The sequence below is a fragment of the Schistocerca americana genome, chromosome X (assembly GCF_021461395.2).
Source record: "Schistocerca americana isolate TAMUIC-IGC-003095 chromosome X, iqSchAmer2.1, whole genome shotgun sequence".
NCBI classification, from domain to species: Eukaryota; Metazoa; Arthropoda; class Insecta; order Orthoptera; family Acrididae; genus Schistocerca; species Schistocerca americana.
The window spans coordinates 914,849,984-914,866,035 of record NC_060130.1 but is presented as its reverse complement, the minus strand read 5'-3'; the positions used below and the strand labels follow the sequence as shown (position 1 = coordinate 914,866,035).

General features: G+C 43.2%; 1 protein-coding gene across 1 annotated transcript in view; it reads left to right on the top strand.

The window, feature by feature from the left end:
• LOC124554719 (orphan steroid hormone receptor 2-like) overlaps positions 1 to 16,052 on the top strand; it is a 120,578-nt gene that overhangs the window by 94,408 nt on the left and 10,118 nt on the right. The window contains exon 10 of the mRNA XM_047128365.1: positions 4,065 to 4,328. Within this exon, the coding sequence (XP_046984321.1) occupies positions 4,065 to 4,328 (264 nt within the window). The remainder of the gene's footprint in view (positions 1 to 4,064; positions 4,329 to 16,052) is intronic.

Here is a 16,052-nt window from a genome sequence, read left to right as displayed (position 1 = left end):
TGAAGTTGACCCCTGACTTTTACATTATTGCACAGCATGTACTCACGCGACAAAAGCAAAACTTCATTCATATCAGTGCAACTGTTGCTTGGGCTGAGGACATTTCCCTTTGCTCATGACACACAATAGAGAGAAGCAGTACTGTGAACTGTCAGGCCAGATTACATCAAGACAGATGGTTAGTGAAAACTCTATCCAGATTAAAACTTATAAAGTGGTTATTATTTGTAAATTTCCGAAATGTTGTCATTATTTACGAGGTGAAATGTTGTCACTATTTACGAGGTTGAGGTATTGTTCTGTACACATTGCCACCCTCCCCCTACTCCATACACCACACAGTAAAACAACAGATATAGTGCGGGGAAGATATACAGTTCAGCAGATTAAAACTGTATGGAACTCGGATTCAGATATATGCCTTTTATGGGCAACACTTCACTAATTAATTTGTCAGAGTATTCAACACAGTTCAGCTCAAAATTTCATTATGGACATATGGAAGGAACAGAGATTCAGCCCTCATCCACTTACTCAGATGTACTTGTGCTGTGGTTTTTTCTTAAATTTGTTAAGAGATCTGTTGGAACAGCTCCCTTCCTCATCCTTGCTCTATATCAGAAGGGGACCACCAGAACTGTTAATAACAGATTTTAATGAGTCTTTGGTATGTTGTAGTGTGACCTGTCCAGAGTACTGGGCTAGTGGCTTTTCATGTGACAGGCCCTAGTTGCTGAGAAAATTGATCTTGAAGTTTTATGTGGACCTCCTATACCCGTAATCTTACTCTTGTTTTGACGAAGCGAGCATAGTGCATTGCCTGAGGTTCATGGCTAGCACACTGGCAGTACTGGTTCAATGGCTCCCTGTGGGCAACACAGGACTGACTAGTCCTGTTCAAAGCTTTTTTCTGCGCAGTGATGGTTTTTGCTGCTTGTTCCGCAAGAGATCTGTTGTACATTGGTTGATCTGGCAGCTAATGTGATTGGTATTAATTGCAACAGTTCAAACTCAGAGATAAGTACTTTTGTATGTATCTGGAATTCTTGTTAACACTTTGTTACTGAATACATATTTGTAGAAAGTTTGGTGTAATGATTGGTTCATTAATCAAATTGCTATGGCAGAAATGACTATTTTTGAATAATTTTGCGTGAAATATGCAGTTTAATGATACTCTTTACGAAACTGAAAAAAAGTAAGTACACAGGCAACATTTGAACCAGTACTGGCAGCATGGTAGCCATGAACCTTGTCCACTGTGCTCTGTTCACTCGGTCAAAACATTAGTAACTGTATGGATGTAGGGGAGGTATGCATAAAACTACAACTTTGATTTTCTCGGGCACAAGCGACTGCTACTCAGGTACTCAGGACAGCTCCTTCTACAACGTACCTAAGACTCATCAAAATCCGTGATTAATAGGTCTGATGGTCCCCTTGTGAGCTTATATCCTGTCTGTAATGGCTTTGTGTATTATAGTCTTAATCTTTCATTTTTTCCTTAACCCTGCAAATACATCTCCCCTACCTTTCAGATGCTGTCTTGCTAATTTGATGAACTAACACACTTTAGAGAAATTTGTTGATGGAAAATGTTTTATTTGGAGCTTAATGATTATTTCTAGAATAAAACTTTCCTCTGCAGCTGAATGCGCATGATAAACTAATTTCTTAAACCATAAAATTATGTTTGAGAGTGGGATTCACTCCAATCCTGCTTTTCTTGGGCAACACTTAATCTTAAGGTTGTTAGTGCAACAGAAGAGCATCTTTGAACTTAAACTGACAGGAGAGAAGTGTCAGTAGGTTTAAACTATAATTTGGGCTGTGAGTTGTGCTTAGATAACTCATTTGAAAATTGAGTTGTAGCCTTATTGAAGTACTGGGTCGGCTATCCATCCAGAACAATTAATTGAGAACATGGGAAAGTTTCTGACCACTTTGCATCTGTGTAGAGTTGTGAACTGTTAAAAGAGTAAGAGAACAGTAACAAGGATTCCATAAAATTCTTCTGATTTGTAACTGCATCATGTTGTAAAGTGATGAACCAGTGTTTTTGCTGCTATTGAGTATTATGTAGTCTGATAAGTCACTTGCCATACTGGCCAAAATGTTTATCATTTTACCATAACATGGTCTTCTTCTTCTTGTTCTTCTTGCATTACAGCCTTTGATGGCCCTTGGCCTCGTCAAAAGTCTGCATCCACACTGTTCTGTTCACCAATTGAATCCTTCATCCTCAGACCTCCATTTTGCTAGGCCTTCCAACACATTGTACATCTATCTTGCTCTTAATTGGCTCTTTCTTCTGGTAGAATGCAATCTTTCTTTCATTTTTCTGTTGGGCATCCTGCCATCTGCCGTCCTCTAATTATGTCGTAAACAGTGGATTGTCTGATATTCGAGAAATTGACTATATCTTTTCCTTGTATAAGTTGCTGTAATTTGTGGTTATGTCATACCCTGTGAGTCCATAAAACTTAGAGACTGGATGAATGAAAAGAGAGAAAAGTTGAAATGCAGGTTTTAATGCTTTAAGGTGTTCTACATAGCCTCTCCCCACTTAAGGACAGTGCACAGAACGTTCATAAAATCATGTGAAACAGTCAGAAAAGTCCTTCAGGATGTTGTTCAACTCACTGTCATAGTGAAACAAATGTAGTTTACGTTGTCAAAGCGTTGACCCTTCGTATGAATTTCTGCACTTCGTAATTTCATAATAGGTTTGTAGTTGATAACGCTAACTCTTGTCACCTGTAATGATATTTTTCCAAAAAATAATTGTCCACATCTTTCACTTCGATCAATCATGGCAGGTGTCCATGCATTGTTGTTTTTGTTTGGGAGTCAGGGTATGCGAGACAAACTTTTCACATAGTCTTCTCACCTTTAAAACATTCTGGAGCATGTTCTTGATTGAGAGAGGTTGCTCCATTGCAGTGTGTAACATAACAACAGTGACATACTACAGTCACATGTCCACTGCTTAACAATACCTGCTCACAACTGATGGGTCGACACCTGTTGCTTACAGGTATCGGTGCTTGCTGGCACTGTAGTGACACTGTTGAGATTGCACAACTGGCCACACAGTGTAATAGTATGTTTTCATATGTTTTGATTTTGCAATTAGACAGTGCTTAAATATCTATACGTTCTCAGAATAGGCTGGTTTTTCTTTTTTAGCCTTTTTCTAATATGTTATTTCATATTATTATTCCTTGTTGAAAGGATACCTAGATAAATGAAGCAACTGATAGCTTTGAAACATTTGTTAGAGGTTTTCAGGTCATGTGGTAGTCTTATGGCCTTTGAATTGGACATTATCATTTGTTGTGACCTATTTTAATTTACAGGAAGTCCAGTTTTTGCCCCTTTTGCTTCCATTGCTTCATTTATTTCTCCACGAGAGTTTGTCTCTTGTGACAGTTGCAGTATTGTCTTCGTATGGACAGATGACTGGTTTTCATCACTATTGTACTCCTTCTCTCTCTCTCTCTCTCTCTCTCTCTCTCTCTCTCTCTCTCTCTTTCTCTTTCTCTCTCTTGTGTATTGTGCTGTGCAGTATTAAGTTAAACAGAACTGGAGAGTGCACACCATCTCGTTTCACGCCAGCCATAAAGTTAAAGCATTTAGTCATTTTGTTACTTTTGACTTCGTACTCGTCACTAATCATCGTACTTTGTCATAATCATCTTAATATGTCCTCATTGTTGTTTTCAGCCAATTAGAGGCACTTAAGACGAGATGTTTGTCATTAGGCTTTCTCCCTCCTCCCCCCCCCCCCCCCCTCCCACCACACACACACACACACACACACACACACACACACAGAGAGAGAGAGAGAGAGAGAGAGAGAGAGAGAGAGAGAGAGAGAGAGAGAGTGAGTGAGTTTGTGTTAATAAACTTTAAGTGTTGCTGTGTGTGTGTGTGTGTGTGTGTTGTTTATGCAATATTAATCATAACGAAATATTATGGAAATACTGTGTAATGGAAGTTTAGAGTATACATAGCCTTCATTGGGCACATTGATTTAAATCATTGTATTGCTTTGTTTTCAGATCAGCCTGGTCTTCACACTCGACGTCAGGTAGAGAAATTTCAAGAAAAAGCTTTTAGAGAACTCCGTACATATGTAACGCAAACATTTCCAGAAGATAGTGATAGGTTTCCGCGGTTATTACTCAGACTTCCGCCTCTTCGAGCTCTACAGCCTAAAGTTGTGGAAGAACTATTTTTCGCTGGTTTAATAGGTAGTGTTCAAATTGATAGTGTGATACCATACATATTAAGAATGGATGGTGGTGACTGCAATGACCAAATCGGTAAGAATAAAACGTTTTTGTACCTCAAGTTATGGTACTCTGTGTTCTATTCAGATTAAGTGCATTGCATGTGATTTTTCTCACAGAGATAATGTGGTTGTTCAGAATGATATTTTAGAATTTACCATGGTAAGTTTCCTTTACCTTATCCTGGTGTATTCAACTGTATTGTTTCCTCCTCCATAAGAACTGCACCACTGCTTTACTAAACTGTAGTAGGGTATGCCCCGCTTGAATTTGCAGTGATTTACTACAAACAATACAGGAATCGAACATGTTCTGTTTGAAAGTTAGGCAAATTGGGGTTGTTTTTAATGTTTCTGTCATTTTCACAAAGAAAATGAAGAAATAGCAGGAACATGTGGTTCCTGGAGTTGGAAAGTGGTTGGTGACTTTAATGTGGACAGAGGTGCAGATGGAGCCATTACAGAGGATAAGGTCAATGTCCAGGAAGGTGACACGCTGGGCTTAGGACCAGGTAAAGCAGATGGGACAGAAGGTGTTGAAGTTGTAATGAGGAGAGGGTGTCTTGGCCCTGAGTACAGATCATGAATATATCATCAATGAACCGGAACCAGACCAGGGGTTAGGGGTGTTGGGAGGCTAGGAAGGTTTCCTTGTGTGTTAAAGTTATTAAGGTGTATGAGGAATAAGCTAGGTGGTTTAGAGTCTGAAGGATGTTGGGAGTAGTAGTGTGCAATTACAGCAAAACTGTAGGTATGAGGGATGTTGGCGTCAACAGTGTCAGGCAGGGATCCAGGAGGTAAGGGGTTGGCAATGGTGAAAAGTCGGTGAAGGAAGTGTTTGGTATGTTTGACATGGGAGGCTGTATTTTGGGCAGTTAGTTGGAGGTGTTGGTTAATGAGGGTCAAAATTTTTTTCAGTGGGTGCATAATAACAAATTGCAATGGAGTGGCAAGGGTTGTTGAGTTTGTGGATTTTGTGGAGCATGTAGATGGTGGGTGTGCAGGGTGTAATAGGGCTGAGGCGGGAAATTTATTCAGGGGAGAGGATCTGGAAAGGGCCTAAGGCCTTAAGCAGAGATTGGAGGATATGTTGGACTTCTGGAATTGGAAATTTTGTCCAAATCATTTTGCATTTCCTTATCATCGCCCATCAACAATACTTTCCTGTAGATTACGGCATCATTAATGAACAATTGCACTGTGTTGCTGGCCCTGCCTGGTAAATTGTTTACACATATTGAAAACATTAGAGGCTCTGTTATGTTTCTTTGGGGCACACTCATCATTACTTTCATTTTTTCAACATTCTGCATAGGTATAACATACTGAATCCTGTTAGTGTAATATTCATCGGTCTGATATTATTATTATTATTATTATTATTATTATTATTATTTTGTACATTTCTGCAACTACTGAAACGATACAGGATTTGGGATGGAAATCATTAAAACAAAGGTGTTTTTCGTTGCAGCGGAATCTTCTCACGAAATTCCAATCACCAACTTGCAAAAATGCAAAAATATTTTGTTGGCACTGGTCTACATAGGGAGAAATGATCACCGTGATGAAATAAGGGAAATCAGAGCTCATACAGAAAGACAGGTGTTCGTTCTCTCCACGCGCTATACGAGATTAGGATAATAGAGAATTGTGAAGGTGGTTCGATGAACCCTCTGCCAGGCACTTAAATGTGAGTTGCAGAGTATTGATGTAGATGTAGAAGTTACGTTCAGCTGCATGTTGTGCCAAAGGGTGGTTTACTTTGCTCTTGGCCACAGTTTGGCGGGGGCCATTCATGGCATTGCCCCTAATGGGGTAGGATAACCCTGTGACAGTTGGAATAAGAAACGTTGGGTGGGTGGATTGGGCAGTCTTGCACCTGGGTCTTCCACAGGGATATGTCCTTGTGGCAAGGGTTTGGGGTTGGGAGTGGTGTAGGGATGGACTAGGATGTTGGGGGGTTTGGATGGTGGAACACCATTTCAGTGGGAAGGATCTCAGATAGGATGTCCATCATTTCAGGGCATGATGATGGGTAATCAAAGCCCTGGCGAAAGATGTGGTCCAGTCGTTCCTGTGCAGAGTGGTACTGGGTAATAGAAGGGGGCATTCCTTTGTAGCTGGTTCTTGGGGGTGCGAGGGGAAATGGCACAGGAGATGTGTTTGCAGACTAGGTCTGGGCCATAGTTCCTGTCTCTTAAGGGCTGGATGAGACCCACAGCGTACTATGTGAGGGAGTTCTTGTTACTGAGGCACACCATCCACAGGTGGCCATGCAGTATGGTAGGGATTTTTTTGTTGTGAAAGGGATGTCAGCTGTCGAAATGCAGGTTATTACATAAACACTTTAAATTGCAAATATGTAGGGTCCTGACCAGTTGTAACCTAATGGATGTAAAACATTGACAATAAAGAATACTGATAAGCAGCAGCTCAGGATATTTGAATACAGAGTTCTGCAAGATTAGTGGGGTAGTTCAGGATAGCAATGGTTCCTGGGAATCTAGAAAGAATGTTGAGTTGGGCCACCTCATACAAGAAGTTAACATCATAAGATTAGCCTGATGCAAACCAGGAGTCACTCCTACAGTGCTTAGGATTGATACTGGAAGAATGACTAGAAAGGTCTTTGAATAGAGGCCAACTGGGAGAAGACAGGTTTAAACCAGAAAAGTAGTGGGTAGACAATGTGGAAGAAGATACAAAATTTCTGAGTCAGAGAACAGTTGAGAAATGCACTGGAGAGGGCAGAATGGTGGAACTTAGTTGAATAGACTAAGACCCACATAAAGTTGTTATGCCATGAGAAGAACAATTATATCTGCATAGCTACTCTATATGAGTGTATCTCGGTTAGTATTCGGTGATACAGTACATTTTCTTAACACCTTTCGGAAATCTGGGAAGAAGGGATTTACCTATCCACTGCATTTTCTGTTTGCAAGATATCATTTATGAATAAAGAATTTTATAAGCTTAGTATATGCCCTAGGGCCTTGCAACAGATACATGGTATGTAATTATGTGCATCTGATCTTTTACCCTTTTCATAACCAGGAGTCATTTGCACTTTTTTTCCCATTGCCACAAAAGAGATTCTCTATAAATATGAGCTAGAAAAGGGGTTAATTCTGTACTGGAATATTGTCAGGGTGTGGTGCTTGATTTGTTTTAATAGTCTTAATTGCTTTTAAATATCAGGCTTGCTTATATTGATAATGCTCATGTGTGAGTCTTTATGGTGGTCAATCATTTATATGGTATTATCCTCATGTGTGAATAAATTTTTAAAAGCAGAACTTAATATTTCTGTCTGCTGTCTTCAGTTTCAACAATAGATGAATCTGTGAGATGCTGAATGGAAGGCTTTGATCCCTCCATTGAAATTAAATATGATCAAAACTTATGAGTGTGTCACGATACATCTGTCAAAAGATCTGATTGAACATTTTTGTAGGCTCCATGCATACTCTTTCATGTGGATGCACAAGTTGCTATTAAGTTTTCCGTATCAGTTTCCATGTTTTTGCAACCTCCTTTGAGGGAGTACCATCAGACCAAAATTAAACTTTGCTTCCTCTTATTACGTGGAACACATATGTAGATTGTGATTCATAAAGTATTTGGCATTTTCCACATCTGAACTAAATGTTTTGCAGTTTGACCTTGAAGTAAGTAGGTACTGGCAGTCTGTTAGTTTGACCAAACGAAAATACTCCCCTAACGTTTCCTTTAATAGCTTCACTAATCCCCCTCTATCAGTTGTGACGTGCTTCGAAGGATCAGCTCTGTTTCTAGCCAGGTTGCGTAAAATATTTCTTTTGTGTCTGAATTGCTGGACTAGTTGAAATATTTCGAGTTTCTACTGACTGTGGACTGTTAAGACGTAGAGTAAAAATGGATACTCACCAGGCGGGACATAGGAAATATGTGTCATGAGGGGTAATTTAAGAATATGGAGATATAGTAAATCAAATTAAACACCATGTTCAGCATATTAAAAAATGAAAATTGTTCAGACATCAGTGAGAGAGGCAAGTACTTAAAGAAGATGCTTAAACAGATAACAAAAGATGCTGCTGGTGTGAACAACTTTATTGAATTGGGAAAAGGGGGATATCACAAGTGGACTGAGAGGTGGCTGTGAAAGAGAATGCAACTTTCAGGCAGACAGAATATGCTTAATTAAATAAAGTAATTAGTAAATGTGTTCAAGCTGAAAATATGTATTATGGAAATTTGGTTAGAGAAACAGGAATGAGGGAGACAAAGTGTTTGGTGGAAAACACATTTCATTTGTTGGCATTTGAGATATGAAGGAAAGCACCTGCAGATGATGTTTCAGCAGATGTGATTAACAGTGGAGGAAACAATATTTACAGAATGTCTGTGGAAGAAGACAGTTCTCCAAAGCTGGAACGAGACAGAAATTTCCAGATTGAGTCATTCATTCTGCAGCAGTGTACACACTATGAAGCTTCAAAGGAGTGCATACTCCACTGCAGAGTGAAAGATTCATCCTGGGAATAATCCTCAAGGTTGTGGCTAACTGTTCTCCAAAACGTCTCTTCTTGCAGGAGTGTTTGTCATACAAGGAATGCAATTATACATCTGTAGTGTGTGGAAGGTAGGAATGAGGTATTGCCAAAAGTGAAACTGTGAGTGGATGGTGAGTCACACCGAGATAGCTCAATCAATACAAACATTATCCCCAAGTCAAGGTTTTGGTTTATAGTCACAGTTTGCCAACCAGAAAGTTTCGAAACAGTGCACAGTCAACTGCAAAGTGAAGGACTCATAGTGGAACTGACACTTGGTCGTGGCACATTGCCAACAACTGTCAATTTACACGTGCCATTACAAACACTGATAGGAGAAACTCATTTTCAAGGTGTGCAATAGCAGTATGGTACATCTACGACGTAGAGATGGTATGTAAAATCAATGTAGTGATTATAACATAGTCAAATATCCAAGAAACGTAGCAGAATGAGCCCACTTACCAGTACAATGTTGCGCCCTCTCTGGCCTGGATGAATGCACAGACACTGTTGAGAAGAGTGTCACAAAGCCATTGTACCCTCTCCTTAGGCAAGCCGACTCTCAACCATTGTAACTGGTCCTTGATATCGTGTATATTGGCACTGGGTTGGAGTTGTTGTCCGAGCTATTGGGGGTGGATCAGGGATTTTGTTGGCAACAGAAGTACCTCCATATCACACAGTCTGTAGACACACATGCCTTGTGAAAAATGGTACTACAGTACTGTTGCATGAGAGGTAACACACAAGGACGTAGAATGTGCATGACATGCCATTGTACCGTCACAGTTCCGTCGATCACTAACAGCCATGATTTTAAGTCATACTCGATGGCTCGCCCCACCATGATGTCAGAAGTAACATTGCTGTGTCTCTCCAAAACATTGGAAAAATTGTACCTCTCAAAGGTTGCCACCATACTTGCTGATGGTAGTTGTCTGGGATGGTGCAGAACTGCAGTTCATCACTGAACACAATACAACATTTGTGTTATGGTGTTAATGACAGCCTACAAGTGACAGAGTAATTCCCTAGTCCACCTGCTGCTAGTCTCCAATAGAGCTCCTTATACTCTCCTTAAACTTGCCAAAGAGTCCAATGATGTCATCTCTGAACTCAGTCTCCATGTGCTCAGAAACTTGTCTCTGCCACTGGCCATTTAATCATTAGCTCATCATTTGAATCTTTTAAGATACAATTGGACTCTACCTGTGCAGATAGGAGAACAAGTTTACAAGTACAACAGAGAACTTGGGGCATTGCTGCTACTGCCACCCTTCCCTGGGTCTCACAACTCTTTTGTGAGTACGTACTTGGCTACCACGGGATCATAGCCTTTGCAGCATCACCTCTGTTCCCTGCTGCATGCTTGTATTTCCACTATCCCTTTCTCCCTCTGCCTCTCCACCAGATGGTTTTCTTTGTGCCATCCCTGCTTGGACCTGATTTATGATTGGGCCTTGAGTTTCCGCTTGTGGCATATCCCACAAGTTTTCATCAAATAAGACACATGATCCCCATTGTTGGGTTTGACCTGCCACCAGTTTTCAAAACTCTCCAGAGTTGCGGATCGTGCAAGGAACATTGCCCAATGTGATGTGTGTTCTACCTTTGTGTGTTTCCATCAGTGCACCCTTCTTTAATACTGTAACACTCCCAAAACCTAGCACAGTAGCCACCACATTGTGGGTTGGGTCGTCAAGTACCTGCATGGTAGTAGCCCCCTGACCACAGAGGGATTGCACTATTGGTACCTGAGTTGAAAACTCCCCATGCATGCCAAGGAGTATGTGCTCATCTTGACGGGGGCACAGGGACTCCGAGTAGTGGATTGGTGGCAAGGTAGCCGTTGCTGAGGCTGGGTGACACCCATGGAGGCAGTCCCTATTCGGAGTTGGTGGCACCATGGTGGATCAGCCACAAATGAAGCGGATTAAGCTATCTCCTGCTGGTGGCCACACAGCTCCAGCAGTCTCTATGAAAGAACAATCCTCTTTCAACACAAAGAGATACAACCTTAAAATGTTCCCTTCTGGCTACACCATGAGAGAAACGTATGGCGAGACGGCAAGCAGAGCAGTACTCACCACAATACTTGGTTTGTACAAGGATTGATGGTGATTCCTTCTTGGCCACAAAGCCCTTGTTCTTTGTAGAGAACTTAGATGAAAAGTTTTGCAAAGTGGCAGCCATCTCTAAAATTAAAAATGTATCAGTTCTGATAAAAATAGCATCCTCTCCCCAGTTACGGGCACTGCTCACTTGTAACATTCTGGATGACATAACAGTGACTGTCACTCTCCATAACAGTCTGAATTCAGTTCAGGACATCATTTTCCACAGAGACCTGCTCTTACAATCAGGTGATGAGCTATGCACCAACTAGCAGCCTGGAGTAATGGACTGTACACATTGTCCATTGTGTACATAGGGGGTCTAGCTCATGGTCCCGCGGTAGAGTTCTCAATTCCCAAGCATGGTGTCCTGGGTTCAATTGCCGGCATGCGAACACTCCCTGTGCACCCCCAGGGGGTCCACAACTCTTTCGTGGATATGTGCATGTTGAGCACGGGATCCCGAGCTAGTGCAGCTCCCTTTTCCTTTCCAGGGTGTATACCTTACCTTTTCACATCCCTCCCTGTCCTCTATCCTTCAGCCCCCCCCCCTCTCCTCACCCCACACCTCCCCTTCCCCTTCTCTTTGGGTGTATGTTGTGTGCTTAGGACAGGAGACTGGCGCTTGTGAATGTAAGACATGGTTTCTCTTCTTTTATCTCTCTAATGGAAAGTCTCTGCCCTTAATTTGTCCTTCTTTTTACTTTCTTCTCCATTGCAGCATTTGAGAATTTTTCTCTTTCTTTTTCTTTGTTTCTTCCTTTCTCTTTCTTTCCTCCCTGTGCGTGTCTGAAGGCCAACCCATGTCTTACCGGTGACAGGGTAACGTGTAATTCCCTGCCCCGCGTAGACAAGTAGGACACATACGTACCCCCTGGTAAAGGCCAGGCGCAGGGGGGGTGATTACCTGAGCTGGTACCTTTAGAACGTGCCGATTGGTCCCTCCACCCATTTCTCAGGAGGTGTGACCTGAGGTGTGGACAAACACTTAAGGTGTGAGTGCCCTCAGAGAGGGGCCCCACTAGGAAGGAGTGCACCATCAGAGATGCCAGTAATCATGGGGGATCCTTTTGCAGTGGTTTCTTCTACTTCTACAATTTCTGCCCACAAGAGGAATCTAGATGAGTTTCAGCCACGGACAATTCTTCTGTCAGTGCCAAAGTTCCTAGTTGTCTCTTGGTCTGACAAAGGCCAAGACATCTCTACAGTCAGCCCTTTCATTATTCAGAAAGGTGTCGATGCAATAGCAGGTTCTGTAAAGTCTTGTTCCCGGTTACGAAATGGCACCTTGTTGTTAGAAACAGACAGTGCCCTCCAGGTACATAAATTGCTTACTGCTACACACCTTCCTTGCCTACGTGGAAGCACACCTTACTTTAAATTGATTGCACAGGCTGGTTTACGCAAGACCACTCGATGGATTATCCAATGAGGACATTCAAAATTACCTGTCTGATCACGTTGTAATGCCTGAACATTGATTCATGAAAAGGGTTGAAAAGGAAGGAAGTGGTACCGACTGGCACTCTCTTCTTGACGTTTGACAGAGTTCAACTTCCATCGGACATTAAAGCGGAATATGGGATGATTTCAGTTTGCCCTTACATCCCCAACCCTACGCGTTGCTATCAATGTCAACAATTTAATCATACCAGCCAGCTGTGTTCCAATATGGCCAAATGCTTTACGTGTGGCAGGGATGCCCTTGAGGGTGATTGTCCATCAACTGTATGGGTGACCACGCTGCTTGCTCTAGAGATTACCCTATTTTTAAAGATGATAGAGTTATTGAGGAAATCCGAATGAAGGAAATGGCGTCTACTTTTGCTGCTCATAAGTTATTCACCAGTAGGTTGCCAACTGTGCTACCAGCGGGTAAATATAGCATTGTCCTTGACCTACTAAGGAGGTAGCCACGCAGACTTACAATCTCACCTTTAGCGCCACGGTTGTCAAATCAGACAGCCCAAAGATTGTTCAACTTCCCCACTATCACCTGCCCTTTCTAAGGCTCAACATTCATCGGCTCCTGCTACATCACGGGCCCCAAAATCAGACACCCAGACTTCCAAAAAAGAGCCTGCCTGTGAAGATTTTTTTACATACCCAGACCTCACAACCATTGACTCCTCCCTCATCTCAACATCCTGCTTCCAAGGAGACTCATAAGAAACAAAGTTCCTCTCCTTCTCCACCATGGTGTGTCCGTTCTACAGCACCACCCAGCAGTAGCCGCCCTCGGCCACCTTCAATGTCACTGAGATGCACCACTGGCAGCCAATGAACTAGCCGATAACTGGCGACACTAGGTAACCCTTCCCCCCCCCCCCCCCCCGCCCTGCCCCCCTCCCCCCCCCCCTGCCCTGCCCCCCCTCCCCCCCCGAACAATCTATGGGTCAGGATCTTCTGCCTCCAGCTGAATGACGTTCCACGCTGTCGGCCACTGGCTATCAGCGGTTGTTGAGCTGACGGCAACCGTGGTGAGATTTTTCCCTTTTCTGTCCAACATATGTCAGTTATCCATTGGAATACCTGCGGAATTTGCTCCAGTTAGGATGAATTGTCGATCCTCTTATGATCCTACTCTCCGGTCATCTTCTGTCTTCAGAAAGCAAAGCTATGTCCCCATGATAACTTTGTCTTCCCTCATTCCCAATGAGTCCGGTTTGATCTCCCCACTGTTGATGGTGCTCCGGCACACGGGGCACTTAATATTCTTTTTCATTATACTATCCATTATCACCCAATCCCCTTACACAGTTCCTTTCAAGCTGTCACTGTATGTCTTTCCCTTTCTGGATACACCCTCTGTCTTTGTACCATATACATTCCATCGTCCACACCAATGGCAAGAACCGATCTCCTTCATCTCCTTGGTCAGCTCCCACACCCCTTTCTGTTGGTTGGGGACTTCAACGCCCATCACCCGCTTTGGGGATCTAGGTGTCCTTGTCCGAGAGGCCCCCTATTGATTGACCTCTTCCACCAAGCGGATCTGGTTCGCCTCAACACTTGGTAACCTACATTTTTGTCTGGCTCTGCGTCATTCTACTTTCATTTGGACCTTTCCAGTGGTACTGTTCACCTAGCTCAGCACTTTGAATGGTTTGCTGATAAACACTCGATTGACCATTTTCCCTGTGTCCATCAATTACAGCCACAACTGCCATCTATGTGCCCAGGATGCTGGCAGTTTTCCGAAGCTGATTGGACACTTCCTCCTCTCTAGCAACATTTGCTGAGCATCAATTTACTAGCATTGACCATCAGGCCACTCATGTGTTATGGAAGTTATTCTTACAGCCGTGGAACTTTCAATACCATGTACCTCCCCCCTCCCCCCTCCCCCCCCCCCCCCCCCCCCCCAAAGCTTCCAGTTAAGTCCGTTTATGTAAATTTTTGATGTCATACGAAGTTTTATCTGCCTTCCGTACATCTAGGCCCTGTTGACCTTCCGTTTGTGGATGTCACCAAATTCTTGGGACTTGAGTTTGACAGAAAACTGTGCTGGTCTTTCCACATTTCATATCTTTCGGCTCGCTGTCTGCGATTCCTCAGCGCCCCCCGTGTTCTGCATGGTACCTCCTGGGGAGCGGACCGAGTGGTCCTCCTCTGCCTATCTCGCACCTTCGTGCACTCGAAATTGTCCTATGAAAGCATAGTTTACTCCTCTGCACGGCCATCTGTTCTTTGGCATCTAGACTTTGTCCATCACTGTGGACTGCGTTTAGCGTCTGGAGCTTTTTACACCAGGCCCGTGGAGAGCCTTTACACTGAGACTGCTGAACCTCCACTGTCCAATCGGCGAACTGTCCTTCTGAGTCATTATGCTAGTCATCTGTCTTCCCTGCCTGCTTATCCGACCCATACCCTTTTTTCTGACACCTCCTTGGATTTAGGGTATGCGGGGCACCCTTCCTCTCTGCTGCCACTGGGAGTCCACTTCCATCAACTGCTACGTTCCCTTTCCTTCCTAGTTCCTAAAACTTTCTTGACAAATGGGGGTACGGCGCCACCTTGGCTTAGCCCCCGGACATGCCTTCTCTGTGACCTTTGTCAGCTTCCCAAGGCATTTGCTGCTCTATGCGCACAAATGGAGGATGCCACATTTATTTACACTGATGGCTCAAAGACCGCCTTTGGTGTTGGGAGTGCCTATATTGTTGGCGACACCCCAATTAGATTTCAGATTCCCGACCAGAGTTTGGTTCTTGCTGTGGAGCTTTACACTGTTCTCCAGGCTGTCCAATACATCCATCGCCATAAACGGATTCAGTATATTATATGCACAGATTCGCTAAGCTCTCTTCTCAACCCCCAAACTCTTTATCCTGTCCACCATCTGGTCCATCAGATTCAGGACTGCCTCCACATGCTCAAATTGGGGGGCATCTCTGTGGCATTCCGCTGGGTCCTAGGACATGCTGGTATCTGCAGAAACAAAGCAACCAATGTAGCGGCAAAGGCTGCAGTCTCTCTTCCTTGGCCCGCGGCTTGCATGTTTCCCTTTGCCGAACTACAGAGCGTTTTATGTCGTAGTGTTGCTCTTTTATGGCACACACATTGGTCATCACTTCCTGATAATAAATACTTAACATAAAACCTCTTCCCTGTGCTTGGACCTCTTCCTTCCGGACTTGTCGGAGATGGGGGTAATTTTAACTAGACTCCGAATTGGGCTCTGTCTTTTTGGCCATCGACATCTTGTAAGTGGCGATCCTCCCCCGCTTTGTCCCACTGCTCTCAACTGTGGACGGTTAGACACTTCCTACTTCAGTGCCCCTGTTTTAATCTGCTATGCGCCTGTTTACAGCTGTCGCCTGAGATATCTTCCCTTTTAGCAGATGACACATGCCCAGCAGGTCGCGTCCTTGAGTTTATCAGTGTTAAGTGAGATGACATCAGTCATTTCATGCCCTTTTCAGGGAAAATCACCCCGCTTCAATAGAAATTTCCTAAAATTTCCTCCAATTTTTAGAGTCCCTCCTTGAGTTTTGCTCCCATTCCTGCTGATTTAAATTTCGGTTTTTTACCCTTCACTAAGCCACAGAATGGGTGCTTATGACCATAGCAGTTTTGTGCCCTAAAACCAGGCTGCTG